We start from the raw sequence: 23,582 nt of genomic DNA, 5'->3' as shown, positions 1-23,582 counted from the left end.
GGACGCGGTGAAACACTGTTCGAGCTGGTTCACTAACCCTTGGACCACAGTAGGGTGCGGCGGAGGCTCCATCGGCTCGTACGACGGGCCGGGCCGGCGAACGTGGATATAGTGGGAACCAAACTTCGTGGTAAAGAACCGCTGGCAGCATACCGCTTGGGTAGTGTCTTGAATAGCCACTCGGGCAAGATCATTTAGCCAAGACTGCTGGTGGCCTTGATGGTGACCGTACGGCGACCAATGATGCTCCGTACGCCAATGTTTCCGAATACTTTCTTTACTCCGGCATACATATCCACAGCCTTGGACTCGGGTGCATAGGATACCATCAGTGTACATCGCGAGGCCTTCGATAGGCTGGTCCACCCATTCGGGAAAGCATAACTGATTAATATTCTCCTCGACCTCGTCCCACTCCTCGATAGCCGCCTGGACCTGCCGGGCATCGGGAATCGTTGTACGATGCGGGGAATGGGTCAGATGAAACACGACCTGGGTCGGTCGGACAGCATACTGACACTGGCGACAGACAATCACGGAATACTTGGGGATCCGTAAAAATAAGTCCGCGGCGGTGCGGGATGCCATTGTACGATAAGGTTTCGTAGATCGTCCAAATATATATTTGCGGGGGTCGTACAAAGAACGGAGCTTAGTCTGTTGGGGCGAGGAAAAAAGTAAGTGGGAATTCGCTAAAGATTTATATTTTACCCCTGAATCTTACGCCACCCAAGCTAGATAGTATTAATAATATGATAGGCTGATCGAATATACTAAGTTTCCACTAAGACAAAGCTTTGTTCGACGACCCTTAGTATATATGACTATATATAATTTAATAAGATCTATATCTACGAATGATTATAAGTAATAAAAATGCGGATTTCATTCGGTATTGTAAGTATTCCCCCTTCTAGCCTAAAATGCTATCTTCACTCCCTACCACCCATATTGTACGTCCTCCCTAGGCCTCTTCGTACCAAGCAAGTTGAGAAGGCTCGGTCCGACGCCGGTTATCCTCCTCTTCAGTCAAATCCACTATAGTGATCTCTTGGACCTCGCTATCCGCACGAGGACGTTGATAGGCCCGACGGGATAGCCCTTGGGCCGACCGGACGACACTCCGGTCGTCCGTTAGGTCAATAATATCCGTTGTGGGTAAGGGACGAGGTGGGTGCCGTGGCCATGGCCGTGTAGCATTGCGGGGCTGTCTATCTCGTACAGAGCACCGAGATGCGTGATCACGCCACTTATAATTGCCACAACAGCCGCCAAACTGACCCGGGAGTCGGATACACTGCGGAAAAGGTTTGCACCGGTCCACACACGCCTCGCAAGGCTGAACGAGTTGATTGCCACGGGACTGGATCAGCAGGGCATTAATATACGAGGGTCGCTGGGAGACAATTTGCTGCCCATTAATGTTGCCTCGTACATGCCAGATAGGGCGTCCACGACCCCGAAGGATCGCGAGCTGCACCGGAGTTGTGCACATCCGGGCAAGCTCATCGCCGCCAACTGGGAGTTGAAGCTGACCCTGGTTACCGCCTGGTCGTTCAGCGTATTGGATGAGGGACTGGATACCCTCCGCGTGCGTACGAGGAAGACGAGGGTTCCCATCCTGGTCAGTGTAGGGGAAGGGCCAGCTAGTAGAGATTATACATTAGCTAAAGATCGTTCATAAAAAAGTCAAGAGCTTACCTGCTCCATTCCCCGGGACCAAAGTTCAGGATACCTTCGCCGGTATGGGGACTCCGCTCCCGACCTCCGCTGTACAATAGTTAGTTTCACATATATCGCCATAGGAAAGGAAGCATACGTACAACGATCCAGAGCCACCACGGCCGCCACGGCCACCACCACCACGGCGAGAGACGAGGGAGGAACTAAATCGGAATTAGTTTGACTTCACTGCTTGGGTTGGGTTCGTACAAGGGAGACATCTTGACGTAATTGTACGTCAAGAAACGAGAGAAGAAGGGGGGCACAGGGCGAGAGACAATCAGTGATTTTAGAAAAAGAAGTAAAAAAAAAGGTTGATTTTTAAGGTAGAGAAAGTGGTCAGGTAAGAGAGATGTGAAGGAAGGTAAGTTCGAAAAGGAAGAAAACTTGATTATATATTGAGGATTGTACATTCATCCGAAGTACGTCTATTGTCCTAGTCTATTGAGGCCATAATGCGTTTGCATTGATATGGCTGCCTCAGTCCTATTGTACAAGTCTATTGAGCCTTATTGTCCGAGACTATTGAGCACATTAGGCGTTTGCATTGAGCACATTGGGCGTTTGTATTGAGGTGGCTGCCTCAGTCCCATTGTACAAGTCTATTGAGCCTCATTGTCCGAGACTATTGAGCATATTGTGCGTTTGCATTGAGCACATTGGGCGTTTACATTGAGGTGGCTGCCTCAGTCCCATTGTATAATTCTATTGAGCCTTATTGTGCGTTTGCATTGAGCATATTACGTGTTTGTATTGAGGTGGCTGCCTCAGTCCTATTATCTGACTGCAATAAGATGACTACCTTAGTCCTATTGTCCGACTACACTGAGATAACTGCCTCAGTCCCATTATACGAGTCTATTAAGCCTATTATTGACTGTAATGAGGTGACTTCCCCCGTTCTTTATCTATTAATCTTATTAGTATACTAAGTATAATTAAAGATACGTCTTTAGCGAATTATAATAGAATATATAGATATTATAGTGGTGGAATATATAATATAGTAAACGCGGCTGCGGCCTAAGGTGTTATGCATACCTAGGAGTATATATAGTATCTCCTACGTGAGGATAGAGATAGAGAAGTTATCTACCTTTTTTATTTATATTCGTTAATTAAGGTAGTATAGCTACTAGAAGGTGTTAGAATTTGGACTAATACTATATTAGGTGAAGGTATCCTCTTATTTAATATAAGAAGAAGAAGAAGAAGAAGAAAAGAAATACGAATATACTTTACCTCTCTAAATCGCTTACCCCTCTTTACCCCACCAGATCGATAACATATCCCTTATTACGCTATTAGTTCTATCATATTTCCTTCCCTAATTCTATTCTGTTTATCTGATATAAAGTATGTGACTTTAACCACTTTCTGTCTATAAATACGCGCGAGACACTAAGTAGAAATAACAGACCTTTCACTCTCTTCAAATATTCTACTATCCCTTTCTATCTGCTTAGAAAGACCTTCTTCTTAGTCCTTTGTTTAAGGATTGTGGATTGTGCTTATTTAGAGTGCATAAGCCCTTTACACTCTATCTTATTCTTTTTCTATCTTTATCCGATCAAGCCTTCCTTGGTCGGGTAGTCAATAGTCCGTGGTGGGGAAGCATCTACAAAAGCGTACCCCGCGCCACGAAAAGCTTCGTGGTATCCGCCTCCCTGCAAGGCCGACAGAAGGCCTTCTTTAATAAAGTAGTAGGGTTTGAGGGTTATACTAAGCTTATGTAAACCCCTAGCCTAAGGGTGACTAAGTATCGCACGACTGGCCAAAGCGCACCCCATCAAAAAAAAAGGTCCAAATTTCTAACCCCTGTAACTACCTCTTCTTTTGATTGTACGATCTTTAAATTGAAACCGGGTATAGAGCGATCGCGAATTTAGAACTTTTGAAGTTTTGATGATTGTCCGACCGATATTTTCAACTGGGATGCACTCGAGAAGTCCAACTGGTATGCACTCACTAGCGCCGTTTTTCGCCCATAGTAAAGCCAAAACCCTAACTGGTATGCAATGCATCCCACCACCCCCCATGGGATAGGCTGCTCGCGCGGACGAGGTATCGCCCACTGATGTTCCTGGCGCCAATGGTTCTTAATCGACTTAGGGTTCCGGCAAACGTACCCACAATCGGGCTCACGTATACATAAGATACCGTCCGAATAAATAGGTAACCCACTGATAGGCTCGTCGATCTGGGTAGGTAACCATATTTGGTCTGGGTCACCGCGTACCCCGTTCCAACTCCGAACCTCTTGGGCGATCGTACGGGCGGCGGCAATAGATAATCGATGCGGACTACCCGTTAAATGGCCGACGATATGCTGCGGTCGGACACCGTGCTTGCACGTACGGCAAATAATCACTGGGAATGCGTCGGACCGGGAAAATACTTGGTCGGCCATACGGAATGTTGTATGAATCTTAGATATTAAGTTACCCCTCAATATTAAGCTGAATTATCTAATAAGTGGTCGTCCAACCCTAAGCCTAACTGAACACTAGTGGCCGTGATAGCGCTCGGTCGCACCCCATCAAAAAACTAATCGAATTTTTGAATCCCTGCAAGTACCCTTTAATGTGGCCGGGTTATCTTGAAACTCTCCCTGTTTATAGATCACGTACGAGTTTAAAACTGATAAACTTTTGAGGGTAATCGTCCGGTGGAATTAATGGGCATCCTGGGTCCGAAAATGTGGGCATCCTACCCCTGACCCACTTTTTTTTCCCATACTTAAGGAAACCCTAATGTGGGCATCGTGGTAGGATGCTCACACCCCCATGGGATAGGGTTCCGGCAAACGTACCCACAATCGGGCTCACGTATACATAAGATACCGTCCGAATAAATAGGTAACCCACTGATAGGCTCGTCGATCTGGGTAGGTAACCATATTTGGTCTGGGTCACCGCGTACCCCGTTCCAACTCCGAACCTCTTGGGCGATCGTACGGGCGGCGGCAATAGATAATCGATGCGGACTACCCGTTAAATGGCCGACGATATGCTGCGGTCGGACACCGTGCTTGCACGTACGGCAAATAATCACTGGGAATGCGTCGGACCGGGAAAATACTTGGTCGGCCATACGGAATGTTGTATGAATCTTAGATATTAAGTTACCCCTCAATATTAAGCTGAATTATCTAATAAGTGGTCGTCCAACCCTAAGCCTAACTGAACACTAGTGGCCGTGATAGCGCTCGGTCGCACCCCATCAAAAAACTAATCGAATTTTTGAATCCCTGCAAGTACCCTTTAATGTGGCCGGGTTATCTTGAAACTCTCCCTGTTTATAGATCACGTACGAGTTTAAAACTGATAAACTTTTGAGGGTAATCGTCCGGTGGAATTAATGGGCATCCTGGGTCCGAAAATGTGGGCATCCTACCCCTGACCCACTTTTTTTTCCCATACTTAAGGAAACCCTAATGTGGGCATCGTGGTAGGATGCTCACACCCCCATGGGATAGGTGAAGGTATCCTCTTATTCAACATAAGAAGAAGAAGAAGAAGAAGAAGAAAAGAAAGAGATGCGAACATGATTTACCCCTCCAAACCACTTACCCCTCTTTACCCCACCAGATCGATGACATATCCCTCATTACGCCATCAGTTCTATCACATTTCCTTCCCTGATTCTATTCTGTTTATCTGATATAAAGCATGTGACTTTGACCACTTTTTGTCTATAAATACGCGCGAGACACCAAGTAGAAATGACAGACCTTTCACTCTCTTCAAATATTCTACTATCCCTTTCTATCTGCTTAGAAAGACCTTCTGCTTAGTCCTTTGTTTGAGGATTGTGGATTGTGCTCATTTAGAGTGCATAAGCCCTTTGCACTCTATCTTATTCTTTTTCCATCTTTATCCGATCAAGCCTTCCTTGGTCGGGTAGTCAACGGTCTGTGGTGGGGAAGCATCTACAAAAGCGTACCCCGCGCCACGAAAAGCTTCGTGGTATACGCCTCCCTACACGGCCGACACTAGTTATTAGAATATAGATCGATGTATAAGTAAATTTACCTCTCAATTCACTATAAGAGGGTTGAACTCTGCTTACCCCTCTTTGTCGTGTAGTGATTAGTCTGCGCTAAAACCCGCAAATAATCTATCTTAACCCGAATTTATATAGAATTTAGGTCTTGGCGTATATAATTTAGCTTACTCATCTAGGTTAAATACTGTTGATTACGTATATTCTGGTTCTGATTTCTTTAAATTATTAATTTTTACTAAAATCACTTGAAATATTAAGAAACTCTTTTGAATATTAATTTATTATTAGTAGTTATTAGTTATATATTTTTATAATAATATAGTTATAGTATTATAGTAGAAAATGAATAGATAGGAAAGGGGTCCTTATTATATAGAAATGTATATTGTAACGTGGTTCACAAGCGAGTGACGCGCCCAAGCGAGTGACGCACCCACCCATTTTTTCGCGTCTCCGCGCGTCCATTCATCTTCTATCAAGCACCATGCCTCCAATTCGCGTCAGATCAAGCCAAGATTCTATCCAGCAAGAGGTCCGTATATTAATTGCTATATAGGCTATTCAGAATAAAGAAATCAGTTCTATACGCGAGACGGTACGTCGTTTTAATGTGCCTGAAGCTACGCTCCGCCGTCGACTACGCGGTACTACAAATCGCGCTGACACTCGCGCAAATAGTCTTAAACTGATAGATATTGAAGAAGAGACGCTTCAAAAACGGATTCTATCGCTCGATCTACGCGGAGCAGCCCCTATATGTTGGAATTTGAACCAATGCTACATTAGGTGAAGGTATCCTCTTATTCAACATAAGAAGAAGAAGAAGAAGAAAAGAAAGAGATGCGAGCATGATTTACCCCTCCAAACCGCTTACCCCTCTTTACCCCACCAGATCGATGACATATCCCTCATCACGCCATCAGCTCTATCACATTTCCTTCCCTGATTCTATTCTGTTTATCTGATATAAAGCATGTGACTTTGACCACTTTCTGTCTATAAATATGCGCGAGACACTAAGTAGAAATGACAGACCTTTCACTCTCTTCAAATATTCTACTATCCCTTTCTATCTGCTTAGAAAGACCTTCTGCTTAGTCCTTTGTTTGAGGATTGTGGATTATGCTCATTTAGAGTGCATAAGCCCTTTGCACTCTATCTTATTCTTTTTCCATCTTTATCCGATCAAGCCTTCCTTGGTCGGGTAGTCAACGGTCTGTGGTGGGGAAGTATCTACAAAAGCGTACCCCGCGCCACGAAAAGCTTCGTGGTATCCGCCTCCCTACACGGCCGACACTATATAAGCTGTTGGACAATAAGGACGGTGATACCACGAGGCCGTTCGTGGCGCCAACTAGGCTTTGCGTACCCCCTTAGTGTCTTATATCGCTTTATCCAACTGGTCGGTCCAAGTTGGACAAAGGAAGACTCTTAGGATAGACTACACACTAATGTAGCCTAAACGAGAACAATTCACGCTTTAACTCGTAGAGGAATGATCACACTGACTAACGGTTGCTTTTACCCTTTTGTATGCAAGACAAGCAAGAAAGGAACTTAGGCAGTTTCCAAAGAGAGTGAAAAGTCTGATTCTTCTACCTGGTAATCCATCGCGTATTTATAGACAAATATACCTCGGTATCATATGCTTCGGACCAAAGGAAATACCTCAAAGAGAAGTGATAGAACTGAATGGAAGCATACAGATCATAGACAATGATGTCATAGACAAGGCATAGTAAACGCAGATCAAGCGGGGTAGAAGCAGATAGAACAGCATAGAAAAGAGTCAAGAATCTAGGCGGTATTGACCGCCTATACACCCCCCTAGCGCGAGTGCTATTTACCCCTAAAGAAGGGCCATCCAACCCCCAGGAGACTGGTCCCCCCTACTCTTCTAGGGCTAAGGTCCATTTGGTCACGTGACTGTCGACCATCTTCCTCGCGCCAGGATATATAATGAATGTCCAACTAGGGTTTAGGGTTTCCTAGCCTAAACCTAGTTTTGTCCTCTTTTATGTTGAATAATAAGAGGGTAGATCCACTTATATGTATTGGTCGATATTCCAACATAAGCTTATGTACGAGATATGGCGAATATTCTCCTTATAACGCGCGGTTCTACCCCCATCCAGACTGTTGGCAAAAATTGGGTATATAACTTTATTAAACGACGCCCAGAACTTAAATCTCGCTTTTCCCGACGATATAATTATCAGCGAGCAGAACAAGAGGATCCAAAGATTATTCGAGCGTGGTTTGACCTCGTATAAGCCATAATTCAGCAATACGGTATCCTACTAGACGATATCTATAATTTTGATGAGACTGGCTTCGCGATAGGCCTCTATACGGCCCAAAAAGTGATCACTCGATCAGAATACTACGGTCGGAGATCAGTTTTATAGCCAGGAAACCGCGAGTGGGTGACTGCGATTAAGTTAATGAACGCTTCGGGGTGGGCGCTTCCACTAACGCTTATCTTTAAAGGCAAGCTATATAATCAAGTATAGTTTAAAGACCTTTCACCTAACTAGCGCTTCGAAGTCAGTGTAAATGGATAGATAACTGACGAGATAGGCCTTCGTTGGCTTCAAAAATAGTTTATTCCGTCAATAAATCATCGTACGCGTGGACGATATCGCCTTCTAGTCCTTAACGGACACAGAAGTTATCTAACGCCAGAGTTCGATCAAATCTACGCGGATCATAATATTATTCCGATCTGTATACCGCCGTATTCCTCGTATCTACTTTAGCCTCTTAATATCGGATGTTTCGCTATATTAAAGCGTTCGTACGGTAGTTTAATCGACCAAAAGATATGGCTCGGGATTAACTATATCGATAAACTTGACTTCCTTTTCATATACCCATAAGCTCGCGTCGACGCCTATAAACCAACTATAATACAAAATAGTTTCTGAGTAGCAGGACTAGTGCTAATTGATCCTTAATAAGTGCTATTAAAGCTAAATATTCAACTTCGGACACCGACACCTCCTATAAGCCACGGTAGTCAATCAAGCGCGTTTTACCTATATACGCCCGCGAACGTCGACGAGCTTTTGAAGTAATGTTGGAATTTGGACCAATGCTACATTAGGTGAAGGTATCCTCTTATTCAACATAAGAAGAAGAAGAAGAAGAAAAGAAATGCGAACATGATTTACCCCTCCAAACCGCTTACCCCTCTTTACCCCACCAGATCGATGACATATCCCTCATCACGCCATCAGTTCTATCACATTTCCTTCCCTGATTCTATTCTGTTTATCTGATATAAAGCATGTGACTTTGACCACTTTCTGTCTATAAATACGCGCGAGACACTAAGTAGAAATGATAGACCTTTCACTCTCTTCAAATATTCTACTATCCCTTTCTATCTGCTTAGAAAGACCTTCTACTTAGTCCTTTGTTTGAGGATTGTGGATTGTGCTCATTTAGAGTGCATAAGCCCTTTGCACTCTATCTTATTCTTATTATTCTATCTTTATCCGATCAAGCCTTCCTTGGTCGGGTAGTTAACGGTCTGTGGTGGGGAAGCATCTACAAAAGCGTACCCCGCGCCACGAAAAGCTTCGTGGTATCCGCCTCCCTACACGGCCGACAAGTAAGCATCCTTAATTAAAGCTTTCTTAAAGTGACGCTTAAAAAGCCCGCTATCGCCTTCGCAAACCGCGTTAAACCAGCTTATTAAAGGCTATCAGATCGCAATACAAAACGGTATCCTTCTCGAGCAAGAAAATAAGCAACTACGTGCCATAAACGCTACACAAAAGCAAAAACGTGCTCGTAAGAACAGATAGATAGCCCACGATAACAGTCTATCCGTACGAGAAGCATTAGAGCTCGAGGAAGCTCATAAAGAGCCCCCTCAGGTAATACTAGCTCCACTAAGCCTACTACCGCGGGACACACCAGCACCGAAGACGCGTCGTCCACCTTAATGCACTAATTGCGGAGTGATCGGACATAGAAGGAATGCCTATAAAGCTAGAGATTAATTAATATAAAGGCGTTGTGGTTGATTAATATGCATAAAAGTGTAGAAAATTTGGGTGGGTGCGTCACTCGCTTGGGCGCGTCACTCGCTTGTGAACCACGTTAGTGGTGGAACGCATGACATAATGAATACAGTTGCGGCCTGAGGTGTCACGAATATCTTAGGTGTAAGCAATGGCTTCTATATGAGGATGGAGGAGAGACACAGCAGCAGCATCTACCCAATTCCTTCCAGTTGTCACCACATTCTTTAATTCATGATGCCGCATTAAGTACATTCCATATGGCCTCAGTCGGAAAACCGTACGGCCTCATTTAGGATTGCTGCGTTCAGGATTGTCCGTACGGTCCCACGACCCAACCCGTACGACCTCACGGCCTCACCAAGGACACTTGTGATCTCCACTAGGACGACCTACACTACGAGTTGGTTGTTGGTGTGTTATCTATTGGTTGTTGTTGTCCAGTCTGCATTGCCAGACACCCATCGAGCCATCCCCATTTCAATCTTTAATACTTTATAAAGGTAGAGGGAGGGAGCCGCCCCGTGGGGTCCGCCTTTCATCAGCGTTGTCCACGGGCTCCGGACCCTCCACGTAACGAATTACCGTGGCTTACCGATTATTTGAGAACCTGAAATGGTGCGCAAAAGAGCGAAGATCTACAAAGCCTTGATCTAAGAGCCGTTCTCATTGACATGTCACTATCAGCGTAGCTCTATGAGCCTGTACGATATTTACCAATGCTCCCATCTCTCACCATTTCAAAATCTACTCATTTGCCCAATGGAATTCAAACAACTACCAGCTGCAAGCTCCGCTACTCATTCCGAAATAAGTGACATGAGCAGCATTCACCCCCTGTCCACCCTGAGCCTCGCAGCACTGAATCTCCTTTCCAGTACAGACATACGTGTTATAAGGACTAAAGGGGTCAATACTCCAGTATTCAATGCCAGAATGAACATAGCCCTGATCAGCGGGTGGCAGGTTTGGGATACCATCGTTGGTATGGGTGACCCGGAAGATCCGGGTTGTCGTAGGGCTCGCTGCTTCGAAACCCTCATCCATGTACGACGCATACGCTTGGTTTCCGGTTCGCGGTTCGCCAAAGGTGTACAAGCTGACACGATCGTATGTGGCGGACAGCTGAGCGGCAGTTATTGCTGCTATTGAGGCGCCCAGGCTGTTTCATATGTGTTAGTGACGTCGATCAAGGAACATCAATAGAGGAAATTAAATGAAAGGGAAGAGGGTAAGACAATTGGGAAAATGGAATGGAAGCATTATCTTACCTATGGCCCGTGACTGTCAGTGCATACTCCGGATAATTTCTGGTTTGCTGTTGAACGAGCGACTCAACCTGATCTTGGACAGAGATCCATCCAAGATAGTATCCGCCATGCACTTCACAACCGACACATTCGGGAAGGGTGTCAAAAGGAGCCAGAGTGTAGTTTGTATCGAGCTGCAGGTTTGTGTCACTACCAGTGCCACGAAAGACGGTGATGATTTCCTGGCGACTGTCGTCGCGGAGAACCCATCCATTGATATCTGTTTGGGCATTATATATCTTCTCCACCGTAGTTATTGTCGCCGGAATGTTGCATAAGTTTGCATAGGCAGCTTGGGATATGGTGGCCATTTCAACCAGACGATTGAAGATTTCGTCAGAGATTCCCTGCGTAACGGTAGCTAAGGCTTGTCCTACAGCCATAGAAAAAGCGAGAACGCGTATTGCGGAGATGGTTTTCATGTTGACAGATCTGAGCTGAGGATATTGGATGGACGACGGTTCAAGGAGGAAAATCAGGCCTCGTTACAGTTATGTCTCTCAGAACACATCTACGTCCCTTAAATAATGGTCTGAAAAGTCACCGTAAGGACAAAGAAGACAAATTGATGACGATCATATCTCATTAAGGTCATGAAACATGCTTGCATTCTACCGGCGGCGGGTACATCTCCCCGGAACAACTTTTAGTCCGGAAGAATGGCCAAATTACGCACTCCAAGAACCCAGAGCTCCCTGTGCGCCAACCGCGGTCGATTAAAGGATGACTTTCGTGTAAATATTGCATAATAGTAGTTCCACCTGGAAGAAGTCCGGTTTCGCCCTGAAACTCAAAAGCCCCTTCCAAGACGGGATTCTGACCTGGCGTCCAATTGCGGATAAGTTTAGATTGGTGAGCTAGTGGCACCTCTGGGGCAAAGACCCTGAGTATGACAACCCCGAAGTTGGCGTAGACAGTTATGCGCCCTACTCGGCAGTTCCCGATGCTCGAACTCCCGTATGACTTGCCAAATCAAGAAAATCGACCGACTAGTCTAGTGGCCTAGTGGAGTCGGTTTGAAGGCCAAGCCAAGGATCTTCAGATAGGCTAACTGCATCCACATTCCAGGACCGATATCCACATGGAGCATCCTCCGTATATGTAGATCGCTCCTTTAGTCATGCCAATTTTGATTTCTTAATTAAACTTACAGCAGGACGGGCCAATATCATGAAAAGCGGGAAATTAAAAATAATTCTTCTAGTGGGGCCAGATGAGGCTATTCAGGGTCGGCAGGCCTCCACTTCCCGCGCTCGTAGGCCGGGTCGGGATTTGCATCAAACTCAGGGCCGCTAATGTGACATGTGCTGTATCCTGACACCTGACTCTGCTCGAACTGAAACTTACTTTTCTTCCGCAGGGGTAACAATCTGCTTGGTCAAATAATGTTGGTCACAGTGCGTCTGCCGGCTGAACTTCTTCCGTATTTTGTGCCGGCTCTCCTCTGCACCGGCCGACGGTACCAAGTGGTCGCAGTGAATGAGGGGTTCTGCCCCTCTTCACCGCAACCCTTCCCTCGAGCCTCCACGATAGGTCTATATCCATGGCTTCCATAACTTGAAATCACATCTCTCTCTTTTCACTCTTCTCTTCTCATATTGAGAATGCGGTATTTGAAACTTGTCGCACAAGGTCTACTCTAGGTAACCATGAATCAAAACATGGGGGCTATTGAATCGAATTAGGCTGAATTTGATGAAAAGTGTGGCACTCCCAGCTGCCAACATGGGTTTCGGCTATCGTGGACAAAAACAAATCTAACCAACGTCATGAAGAGTCACATCAAACTGTTATGACTAAATGTAACAGCAAAATCCTACGCTTGGGTTACTTGTGAATATAACAAAAGCTGTCGAGGAGCCACTTGACTGATCAATCCACGGATATTGTAAATGAAAATTTTCAACGAAGATGGAACCTTACGTAGCAGCGTATTCTATGATGTCCTTGGGGAGGACTTTTGACGGATCGCTTTTGAGACGGCTCGTGCTGTTGACCCTAACGCCAAGCTGTACGTACATCCACGACTATAAGTGAGTGAAACTGCCCGACCATTTTGGTCTTACACGAAACCTAACAATACCAAGCCTTGATACTTTTCTGCGGCAGTGGTGAGCGGTATATTCAACAAGGTCAAGAGCTGGATCGCAGCAGCGATCCCGATCTGTGGAATTGGTAAGTTCCCCACCAGTAAATAACACATATTCACTTTCCGTGAAGGATCGCAGCCCCATTTGAGCACTGGTGGAGATGCCGCAATCGCTGGATGAGTGCTACTTGACTCTATTAATAGCAAAGTCTCGCTAATAACCCCAAGCAGCCCTCAATACTTTGAGTTGTGCAGGAGCTTCTAAGATTGCCATCCCTGAACTTGACATTGCAGATGCTAGCTCTACCGACTATATGAATGTTATTTTTGCCAATAACGCAAACGAGAAATGGATTTATACTAATTACGTTTACCTTCAGGTTATCGAAGCTTGTCCTGGCTATGCTAGGTGTGTGGAAATTACTGTTTGGGGTGTTGCTAATCCGGTAAAGGACGACCTTTGCGATGAGAGAGCATTCACAGACGCGCTAATAGAAAATGCATTCTTAGGATCTCTTGTGTGCTAGCTCTACCCATCTGCTCTTTGATAGCAACTGCATCCCGTAGCCTGCGTATACTGCTATCGCAAATGGTCTCTAGGAGCTTTCGGGGTTCTAAACTAAAAAAAGTTGAGTGCACCATTCCTCTCGAATATGCAGAATTAAGATCATGGTGGCCAGGTCACACAAAGAATTTGTAATTGAGAAATAGCAGGAAGTAAAGGCTTCTGATTTGAATTCGGTTATGCTCTATTTATAGCTAAATGTTAGTTTCTCGATAAACGATTTGAAGTGTGCCTTGCCCTAATGATAAGAATTGCAAGTGTCTCCTTCATTGCTCCTCATTTCGATGTTTCTCTTTTCACTCTCTATAATTCTATGAGTCCGTTTTCTCTTGTCAGGAATTCTATGCCTTCATAGGAGCATTATATATTGAAATATCACGGGCCTTTTATTACCCTGCGAGTTGTTGTTTGGCTACGTATGTCCAACCTTATCCGTCGGCAGACGGTTCTTAGACTGAATTGGCGTTAATTTCGACTGTGGTGGCAATGACTTCGAACCAGAAATGGGGACCATTACCGCAGTTGCCCTTAAATGTTGACATTGTCTAGTGCACGGGCTTCTGTGGGCTTATGCAGGAAGCAGAAAACACTTAGAGCCTATTAAAAGTATCTTCAACCCCCAATTGAATCGTCCATTTAGCTCCCAGAAGTTGGGATGCTATCCAAGAAATTACCTTACAAGACTCACAAATATCATGCATAACTGTCATGGCTCGAATTCCCTTAAGCAGAGGATCGCCGGGGCTATGTGCTCCATTTTTATAAAATTTTTGGCCCGGTCTTCGAATATCGAAGAGTTATAGCCATAGGTTCATGCCCAAGAGGGGTGTGGGCTTGTCTTTTTCAGGGTTTGCATTTCGAATTTGGCAAAAAAGAAAAACGCTCAGCCGGATAAAATTCACTTAACAGGTCGAACAAAATGATACGCTGGCTTGTTTCAAGGCGTTTTAGGCTAATAAAAAGAAGGTAATACAGTCACAGACCAACGTTTTAATTGTGAAACCCAAAGCCTGCGTCAAATTTCTTATTTATCCGTTGCACCTTCTGGCCTCGGAGTCCCTGCCAGCAACTCCGTTTTCAAATCTGTAATATGCGGCGCTAGCTAATAACAGGCCCTAAGGCAAAGATCAGCAGGGATATAGCGTCAGAAACTATTACCAGTGAGGCAAATGTCCGAGGGTCATGGCTCTTGTCCTGCGGGATGGCTTTTCCCCGCACCATACTCGGCAAAAGTGGATTCCTTTCAGGTGCAGTGAGTGGAAAATTTGAAGTATTCTCCCGGCCAGCCTACTAGGATACGCAGGAGTGGGTCTGATTATGTTATTTTTCTTGTTCAGGGGAATTAACATCTTAGAGTGAGTTCCAAAAAAGATATAGCCAAGTCAAACATCGCTGAGGTCTCCCGCTTCTAGTATTTTATTCCTCAGAACCTTCCTCTTCCTCTTCTCCTGCCTTTATCAGGAACAAGTTTGCAATGAAATTTAGAGATATTGGCGTTGGCGTTGGCGTTGGCCTAGTGTCATATGGCACAGTGCTGTTGCTCACGTCGGTACCAGGAGTCGCGGCAGATTGCGCCCTTCCATCGACCTACAGTTGGACATCGACTGGTGCGCTGGCAAATCCCAAGTCAGGGTAGGTAGCCATCAAGGACTTCACTGACGTCGCATTCAATGACCAGCATCTCGTGTATGCTTCATCTGTCGACTCGGAAGGAAATTACGGTTCGATGAACTTTGGTGTCTTCTCGGACTGGTCGGGCATGGCCTCGACGAGTCAGAACTCTATGACTAATTCGGCTGTTGCTCCAACACTTTTCTACTTCGAACCGGAGAGTACTTGGATCCTAGCCTACCAATGGGGCCCAACCGCGTTCTCCTACCGAATATCAAGTGATCCCACGAACGCCAATGGATGGTCTTCAGCGCAGCCGCTTTTTTCCGGAACCATTACAGGATCTAGGACCGGCTGTATTGATCAGACGGTTATTGGCGACTCTGAAAACATGTACTTGTTTTTTGCGGGAGACGATGGCAATATTTATCGTGCGAGCATGCCTATTGGTAATTTCCCAGGCGACTTCGGCACTCAGTCAGAGGTAGTCATGAGTGACACTTCCAACAACCTGTTTGAAGCAGTCCAAGTCTATACTATCCAGGGTCAGAACAAATACCTCATGATTGTCGAGGCTATTGGAGAAAACGGCCGTTATTTCCGCTCCTTCACAGCCAGTAGCTTAGGCGGTTCGTGGACACCGCAGGCGGCAAGTGAGAGCCAGCCCTTCGCTGGAAAGGCCAACGGCGGCGCCACCTGGACCAACGATATCAGTCACGGCGATCTTGTTCGCAATAATGCCGACCAAACGATGACTATCGATCCATGCAACCTGCAGCTTCTTTACCAGGGACACGATCCGAATGCCAGTGGCGACTACAACTTGCGTCCTTGGAAGCCTGGTGTGTTGACTCTAAAGCAGTGAAGTACTATATGTTTTGAATAATTACATGGAAAGTTATTTCAAGATTGTACTCGACTTTGAGAGTGGTAGTTTACCACAGGAATTCATGTAGTGGGCAGAAGCCGCTTTGCCGGTTTTGTATAGTCAACCGGGTCTGAACGGGAAACAGAACTCGTGTTACAATACTAACGGCTCGCCACAAAACGACCTTTAAATAGCGTTCATTTTTGCACAATGAGCAATGACTACACTTCTTGATCCCCTCACTACTACTAGCTTGTACGCCTTTTCAAAAATCCGTCAAGTATCTCTTGAACCCGTTTATAAGGCCTGGAAATATGGAATAGTCAGATCGCCATGGCTCCTGAAATAAGGATATGAACTTTGCTTATTTGACTTGAGACAAGCTCATATGATCAATATGAAGTTGCGATTTATTAGACTTGATTGGAGCCTAAAAATGAACCTTCAAGATGAAAAAAAAGAGATCAAAAGGCGGAACTCCACTCAATTACTCAAGAACAAGTATGAACAAAGATGTCAGCAACGAAACATAAAATTATACGTCGTTGGCAAAATTTGGATCCAGGGTTTTATTTTCAGGATACCAAAAGTCGTCCTCAAGGTTTTCGAGTAACTTTTCCAGAGGTGAAAGGTCGTAAGCCTCCAAACTTTCATCATCCGAATCTTGAGTCAAGTCAACAAAATTGGTATTAGTAATGACTCGTGAACCTGGCCTTGGCTCGAGCTTTTGTCTCTTCTTTTCATGCGACATGGACATACTTTGTCGTCGGTCGGTACTGCCGTCATCGTCGTCGTATTCTCCTTCAATACTGAGGCGGCGTTCACGCTTGATCCTAAGGTCAATCGGACTAGAAGCCGCCACGAAGCGGCTATAGCGACCATTTCGAATCTTGGCTTTCCGAATTTCGTTTCGAACTTCCGTTTTGGCCTTATCATCAAGGCCGGCTCGATGCTTGACTTTGGGACCATCAAATTGTCGAAGTCGACACTCCTCAAGCAACGGGATTTTGGCAATCATTTTCGGCTTAGGGGCGTCTTGGGGCAGACCGCGAGCCCACCGAGAGAATGGACCAGCGTAGCTGAGCCCCTGAACCGGTCCATATCTTCGATGCATCCTAAGCTGACCGGAGGTCAGAAGCTCATTGGCTAGTGTGACCCCATCCGGTTCATCTGACGATGGCGCTGGCTGCGATGCATGACTGAACTCGAAATTAGTGACATCAGGGTCTGCGCAAGGGCTGCATGACAATACGTGAATGCCACCACCATAGTCGCCGATGAGAAGTTGAGATTTGTCTTCAGAGAAAGCCCCACTGACGATATCGTGTCCAAACTTTGCTGTGTTAGTGACGAGTGCATCTTTTGGAGACCGTCGAATGTCCCACTGCTTCAGGTAACAATCGGATCCGCCAGTATACAATTGATCCATTGTGCTACCCCATAGGGCTACCTTCACACCGAAATCTGTGATTTCTCGGTCGATATCATGGTGAAGCGGCGTGGAAGACGTCCCGTGTTGGAGCTTGTGGAGGATTTTACCTGGGTTTCGGTTATCCCAGACGTATGTGCTTCCATCCGTGCAACTGGCTGTGACATAGGCTGTGCTCATCGGACATAGCGTGACTTCGTTAATGTCCAGAGCGGGACACGCAAATTCAGTGGTTGCGTTGAATCTGTCACCTGTCACTTCATACTCGTATAGGCGCACGACTGAGCGGTATCCACGTGGAAGTTTCGAGGATGCACTGACTCCCGGAGTGCTCGCAGTCACAAATCTTGGCATAGAGGGATGCCATTTAATGTCGAAAATGTTTTGTGAATCCGGTGAGAGCTTCCTAGTCGTGACCTCGGACTCCTCTACCTTCCATAGTCCTAGGTGACCGTGTTGAGAGATAAAGAGATTGTCTTGTAGCGGTTGCGCCATCCCGCCAACGAGAAAGCGGCTCATTCCCACGCTTTGGCCCCAGGCCAGAACTGTTGGCGTCAGATTGGCATTTGCCTTTTGAAGGGAACTTCGTCGAACCTCCAATCTAACAGGGGCCGAGTCAGCTGTAAGATCCCACAATTCAAAACCCCGAGCGCCCGTAGCGACAAAGTTTGGCATCCAGCTTGATAGAGCCATCACCACAACTTTAGAATCATGCTTTAGGGTTCGAAGGCAGGAAGCTCGGGGCGAAGTCGTAACGTCCCAGACTTTCACCGTTTGATCGTAGCTGGCAGAATACAACCGTTCACCAAGCCATTGCACAGCGATAACGCTTGAGAAACTGCGGGGATCCGTGCCGATAACAGAGGCCGGACGAGGGGTCCAGTGATCTGGCAGTTCAGCTAGAGAACTGCGCACAAGATCACCGAGGACAAGATTATTGGAACGGTTATACACATCAGACTGAGCAGTAGCGCCCGCGGCAAAGCGCGTGCCATCTGGTGACCATGCCACGGTATTAACGTCATTTGAGGCGCCTTTCCATGACTTCCACAACTTGAGATTGGAGCTCACTGTTTCTCGGATACGAGTGAGAGGTTTTTTACCTTGTATCTCGCGGCCTTGTAGTAGCTTTCTGAAATCATTGGCGGTTTGCGATCGACCACTCGGAATCTGAATCGGTGTTGAAAAAAGATCTGAAATAGTGGAAGCTGAAGTCGGATGTGAAGAACAAGAAATATCGAGGCTTGACTCTTCTCCCGAACTATTACTTAGGCCAAATGGGTCTTTTTTGAGCCCCCTCTTATCAAGACCTGACAGAGTGCGAATATTGTAGGTTACCGGATCCTTTCGAGGCCGGGCAGAGCGACGCGCCGTCGCTACTGCTGTATGTGGTTCCGGAGACCGCGAAGGACTAGGAGACGATCCAAACTTCGAAGAGGAGATACGTAAGTTCACGCGTGGTAGGATTGCGGAGCTTTCGCTCACATTCTTTCCTGTTGTCGAACTCGAGGCCGATGTTAGGGCTGTTTGCTCTGTAAAACCTGGAATCCGTGTCCGCTGGCCAACTTGGTTTTTGTTGGCATTTGAGACCGTGACATCGTTTCTCAGGCTAACTTGACGAGTGGCCTTTTTTGCTTGGGAAAATGAAAGAAGTGAATCATTTGGAGAGGACGTAGATTGATGGCTTCGAGGCGGAGGATTTGACGGTTTCCTGGGCTCGACAACCTGGATGGTGCGCTTCGTTTGCCATCCATCTTGAGTCGGTCCCGGTATAAGCATTGTGTGACCATGGGTAACTAAGCCAGGCTGTCCCTTCGGCCCGGGAGATTGAGTGAAGTCCACAAGAAGCCGCTCGGCCATTTGCACCACTGCTTCGTACTCATCATCATTCTCGATATATTTGCTTGAGGTGGGGGTCATATTTTCTGCATCTGGGTAGGAATGTGCCATCGTGTAATCTGATACTCATGTTGAGGCTTGTCAGTCTTGAAGGGATCTGAAGCAAAGATGCGCGAGCGACCTACCCTCCACCATATGAGAGGCAGCCTCAATTCTATGACGATCACATTCCCACCACTATTGCCTCAAGTTTTCGGAAAGAATGTTGAATCCCCGACACCTTTCACCACTAGCAAGCAGTTGTGTCTCTCAAATGACAGGAAGTTGGATTATGTGAGATGAAATTCGATGTGGGTCAAAAAGCGGAGACGCTGGGTGACTGTAGAAGAGTAGAAGAAGAGAGATGGACTAAACTAATAAAATTGCTCATCAAAGGTGAAGCGTGTGGAAACAGAAGGTAAACGTTGAGATTGAAAGGCGTCGCGAAACGCGCGCGTGCCTTGTGGCGGGGCCGCGGGGCGGTGAAGCATCTGCCCAAGCCTCAATTACGAGTCCGGTTTATTTGACCTTTCTCTTTCGACAAAATTTCAAGAATCTATCTAGAACGACGACCGTAGAAAGAGACGTACCTGGGTCTAAATTTTACCTTAAATAATGCTGATGCGCATCCTTCGGGGGAATTCTTGTGATCAGGACTGCAATTCTCCCAGATCGGGTCGCACCTAGGAATTGCTTTTGTTTCATTTTTGGATTGTTCGGAGTGCGAGAAGCCCTACAACCGGAGATTCATAACTTCCAACCCTTCAATGCCTCAAATCCGTAGACCCTCTGGAAGCCCCAAAGCACTTCATCCCCATCCATGATTCGGTAACAACATTCTGACTGGTGCAACTTACTCTATCCAAATCAGCCGTAAGAAAACTCGTGCTTCTGTCGCGTGAGTTGATAACTTAGCGTAGCCTTTCATGAGCCCGGAAATTCTAAATGCGAATCGAAATACGCGAAATATGAAACAGTCAAGTTTTACCCCGTGCCGTCTTTCCCGTTCCGCCTATTCTGTCCATCCGGAGATGCAACCAGGTTTCAATCAGGATCGTCGACCCGAGACCATCGCTCACTGGCTTGTCATATCTAGGCGAGCTGAAATTTTGTGTCGGGCTGACTATTCTTCAGGCGGTCACTGCAAGGATTGTGAGCCCTTATCGCAGGGCGAGATGTTTATTGTCGCATAATTTGAGATGTCGGACTCCGAGGCCTTGGCCCAGACTTGTCTAATATTGCCGGGATCGGTGTCTGAAAGCTCAGTGGGATACGCACTCCCTAGATTGACTGGTTGTTTTTCTGCTTTATCTTATATTTAATACGAGAGACGTATTCATCCATGTCCTTGTTCCTATTCCGCCAAAAGGGACTCGAGAGATACCCAGATATGGCGCGCAACCCCATCTCTATTAATCAGTGTGTCTGGGAAGAATATCTCTCTGCACAGGAGGCTAGTCTCCCCCCTCTTGCCGATGTCCAAAGCCTCAGCGAGCGTGTTATTCGGGTTATGGGAGGGAACCCCGGAGAGATGCAGTTGCAAGGAACCAACACATACCTCATCGGAACTGGACGATCTCGAATTCTAATTGATACAGGCCAGGTATGTCTCTCCAACTTATCAAAGCTCGACTTACCTCCAGGGCTCATTTATCTAACTAGGGCATGCCCATCTGGGCAGCAAACATCACCAATCTCCTCGAAGAAAAAAACCTCGAGATATCTCACGTTCTCCTCACCCACTGGCACGGTGACCATACCGAGGGAGTTCCCGATCTCATAATCTACGACCCCCGCCTCGCTTCTCGCATTTACAAAAACCGCCCAAGCCCAGACCAACTCCCAATAGAAAATAACCAGATCTTCAACACCGAAGGCGCCACTGTCCGCGCTCTCTTCACCCCTGGCCATGCAAACGACCACATGTGCTTTATTCTGGAAGAAGAGAACGCCCTTTTCACTGGTGATAACGTCCTTGGCCACGGGTACAGCGTCTCCGAGAATCTAGGCGACTACATGCGAAGCTTGGAGATAATGGGCGACCAGAAATGCGCTACTGGGTACCCTGCACACGGAATCAAGATTCTCAATTTGCCGCGTACGATCAAGTTCTATATTCGGCATAAGAAGCTGCGTGAGAGTCAGATTTACCATGCTCTTACGAAGGCTGATCGAACGCAGCAGAATACTCGCGGAAGTTTGACGGCGAGGGAGCTGGTTCATGCGCTTCATGGGGAGATTCCGGAGGAACTTTTTAAGAATGCTTTTGAGCCGTTCATGACAGAATCTCTTTGGAAGTTGGCGGAGGAGAGAAAGGTTGGGTTTGAGGTTGTTAGAGGCGGTCGGAAATGGTTTTTGAACAAAAGGGCTTGGGCGGTTGGACCTGTTGCTTGAGTGCAAGTGGTTGATTAAGCGCTGGACAGAGGTTTCTAAGATATATTCCAGGGTTTTTCATAAGGGCAATTAGGCAGAATTAATTGTACCTTGGGATTTGAAATTCTTAGTCTTTCCAATTTGTCTTTCCAATTTGTCTTTCCAATTTGTCTTTCCTAAGAGGCGCTATATCTTAGTACTCTAGATCAACTCCATCATGGGTATCGGTGCTACGCCTAAGCTAAAGCTTGGACTTCTTCTTGCCGGTCACATTGGTAATCTCCTCTCCTGACAGAAGGATGTCGGGGTAGGGAACGTTTCCGTTAGATGTCATGCCACCCGACGTGCGCCAGTTGGCGCCATCCACTACAAGAGTCTCACCAGTAACATAGCTTCCGGCATCGGAGAATAGATACACGGTCGCATCGGCAATATCGCGGACGTGTCCGAAGCGACCCAGGGGTTGCGACTTGGTGTAGGCCTCTTTGGCATCAGATGGGAGCAGACGCTCCAAGCCCTGTATGATTTAGATGGTGATATTCACACAAGTTGTTTATCATGATAGACTAACCTCAGTCTGAGCGATTGGGCCAGGGGCAACAATGTTAGATGTTACGCCCCGTGGGCCGTACTCGATGGCCACAGCGTTTGAGAGGGAGTCGATGCCGGCCTTGGCAACAGACACATGGGCCTGGAAAGGCATACCCCGGTAGTGAAGAGTGGCACTAACGAAAATGATTCTTCCACCGGTACCCCCGGGATAGGGTGCAACTGGTCGGTCTTAGCTGTGTTATACTTCGGGTGAAAGGGTTGACTTACGAGTCTCCGAATCGATTCTGTGCTTCTTTCCGGACTCGACCAGGTATGGCAAGGTAGCTTTGAGTGTATTATAAGATCCCAGAACATCGATGTCCATTACCGACTTGAAGGCATTGACGGAAAGCTGCTCAATGGACGCGAGGAAGTTGCCTGCAGCCCCAGCGCTATGAATGAAAGTTAGTCTCGACTGAACCTTCTAGGGCTATCATGGCAAACATACATCACGAAATCAATGGCACCGAGCTCCTTGACACAGCGCTCTGCGGCGTTCTGCAAGTTCTCAAAACTGCGGACGTCCACAGCACCAATGCCGATCACCTTGGCGCCCGGTCGGATGGCTGCCATCTCTTTCGCAGCACTCTCCGTCTTCTCTACATTGCGGCCAATAATGCAGGCATTGGCCCCGAGATGAATTAGTGCGCGAACCTGAGCGCTGCAGATAGTGCCCGCGCCACCCGTGCAGAAGACGACTTTGTTTGCTGAGCATTTGTGTTAGTTGAGCGTCCCAACTCGGTGGAGAGACTCACCAAAGATGCCATCCTTCCAGATGTCACTCATATAATCAGACTTCTTCAAAGGCATGGTGGCTATCGGTATGTATATGGAAGGAGTCGAGGTAGGTTGGGGTTTTAATCCGATCAGCGCGGAGGTGAAGCTCCCCACAGCCGCGGCTGTGCCTCGGTCCCGTCGGATGCATTGGACTGGTACTTTTATGAGCAATTACTAATCACAAAACAATCCAATTAACTAACTAGTAAACTTAACTTAATTGACGTCCCATCAAACTCATCACTCACTTTTGATCCTGTTTGATTACATCCACTCAGTACTCACGGTAGGGCAACCGGAACAACTACGTTTTGCTTTCAGAACGCCCTC

General features: G+C 46.5%; 7 protein-coding genes across 7 annotated transcripts; 3 read left to right on the top strand and 4 right to left on the bottom strand.

Annotated features, from left to right (window-relative positions):
• Nucleotides 1-964: 964 nt before the first annotated feature.
• On the bottom strand, nucleotides 965-1,943 carry N7443_006233 (DUF3716 domain-containing protein; the record flags this gene model as incomplete). Its single annotated transcript, XM_056886289.1, has 4 exons — nucleotides 965-1,646; nucleotides 1,702-1,770; nucleotides 1,824-1,886; nucleotides 1,933-1,943. The coding sequence occupies 4 exons, from the start codon at nucleotides 1,941-1,943 to the stop codon at nucleotides 965-967; spliced, it is 825 nt and encodes a 274-aa protein (XP_056741737.1).
• An 8,595-nt stretch (nucleotides 1,944-10,538) lies between these two features.
• On the bottom strand, nucleotides 10,539-11,493 carry N7443_006232 (lipase family protein; the record flags this gene model as incomplete). Its single annotated transcript, XM_056886288.1, has 2 exons — nucleotides 10,539-10,923; nucleotides 11,033-11,493. 2 exons carry the CDS (start codon nucleotides 11,491-11,493, stop codon nucleotides 10,539-10,541), a joined length of 846 nt encoding a protein of 281 aa, XP_056741736.1.
• Nucleotides 11,494-12,982: 1,489 nt separating this feature from the next.
• N7443_006231 (uncharacterized protein) lies at nucleotides 12,983-13,687 on the top strand (the record flags this gene model as incomplete). The annotated part of the gene is made up of 3 exons (XM_056886287.1): nucleotides 12,983-13,082; nucleotides 13,181-13,246; nucleotides 13,392-13,687. 3 exons carry the CDS (start codon nucleotides 12,983-12,985, stop codon nucleotides 13,685-13,687), a joined length of 462 nt encoding a protein of 153 aa, XP_056741735.1.
• A 1,764-nt stretch (nucleotides 13,688-15,451) lies between these two features.
• N7443_006230 (NAD dependent epimerase/dehydratase) lies at nucleotides 15,452-16,201 on the top strand (the record flags this gene model as incomplete). The annotated part of the gene is made up of 1 exon (XM_056886286.1): nucleotides 15,452-16,201. One exon carries the CDS (start codon nucleotides 15,452-15,454, stop codon nucleotides 16,199-16,201), a length of 750 nt encoding a protein of 249 aa, XP_056741734.1.
• A 538-nt stretch (nucleotides 16,202-16,739) lies between these two features.
• Nucleotides 16,740-19,553, bottom strand: N7443_006229 (WD repeat protein; the record flags this gene model as incomplete). Its single annotated transcript, XM_056886285.1, has 1 exon — nucleotides 16,740-19,553. The coding sequence occupies one exon, from the start codon at nucleotides 19,551-19,553 to the stop codon at nucleotides 16,740-16,742; it is 2,814 nt and encodes a 937-aa protein (XP_056741733.1).
• A 1,300-nt stretch (nucleotides 19,554-20,853) lies between these two features.
• On the top strand, nucleotides 20,854-21,905 carry N7443_006228 (uncharacterized protein; the record flags this gene model as incomplete). The annotated part of the gene is made up of 2 exons (XM_056886284.1): nucleotides 20,854-21,114; nucleotides 21,174-21,905. The coding sequence occupies 2 exons, from the start codon at nucleotides 20,854-20,856 to the stop codon at nucleotides 21,903-21,905; spliced, it is 993 nt and encodes a 330-aa protein (XP_056741732.1).
• Nucleotides 21,906-22,125: 220 nt separating this feature from the next.
• Nucleotides 22,126-23,285, bottom strand: N7443_006227 (SDR family oxidoreductase; the record flags this gene model as incomplete). Its single annotated transcript, XM_056886283.1, has 5 exons — nucleotides 22,126-22,401; nucleotides 22,456-22,655; nucleotides 22,704-22,867; nucleotides 22,924-23,182; nucleotides 23,231-23,285. The coding sequence occupies 5 exons, from the start codon at nucleotides 23,283-23,285 to the stop codon at nucleotides 22,126-22,128; spliced, it is 954 nt and encodes a 317-aa protein (XP_056741731.1).
• Nucleotides 23,286-23,582: the final 297 nt, after the last annotated feature.

Source organism: Penicillium atrosanguineum, assembly GCF_028827265.1.
Source record: "Penicillium atrosanguineum strain IBT 20685 chromosome Unknown utg000004l_segment0_segment0, whole genome shotgun sequence".
Classification (NCBI taxonomy): Eukaryota; Fungi; Ascomycota; class Eurotiomycetes; order Eurotiales; family Aspergillaceae; genus Penicillium; species Penicillium atrosanguineum.
The sequence above is the reverse complement of the archived record's forward strand: the minus strand, read 5'-3'. Positions and strand labels throughout refer to the sequence as shown.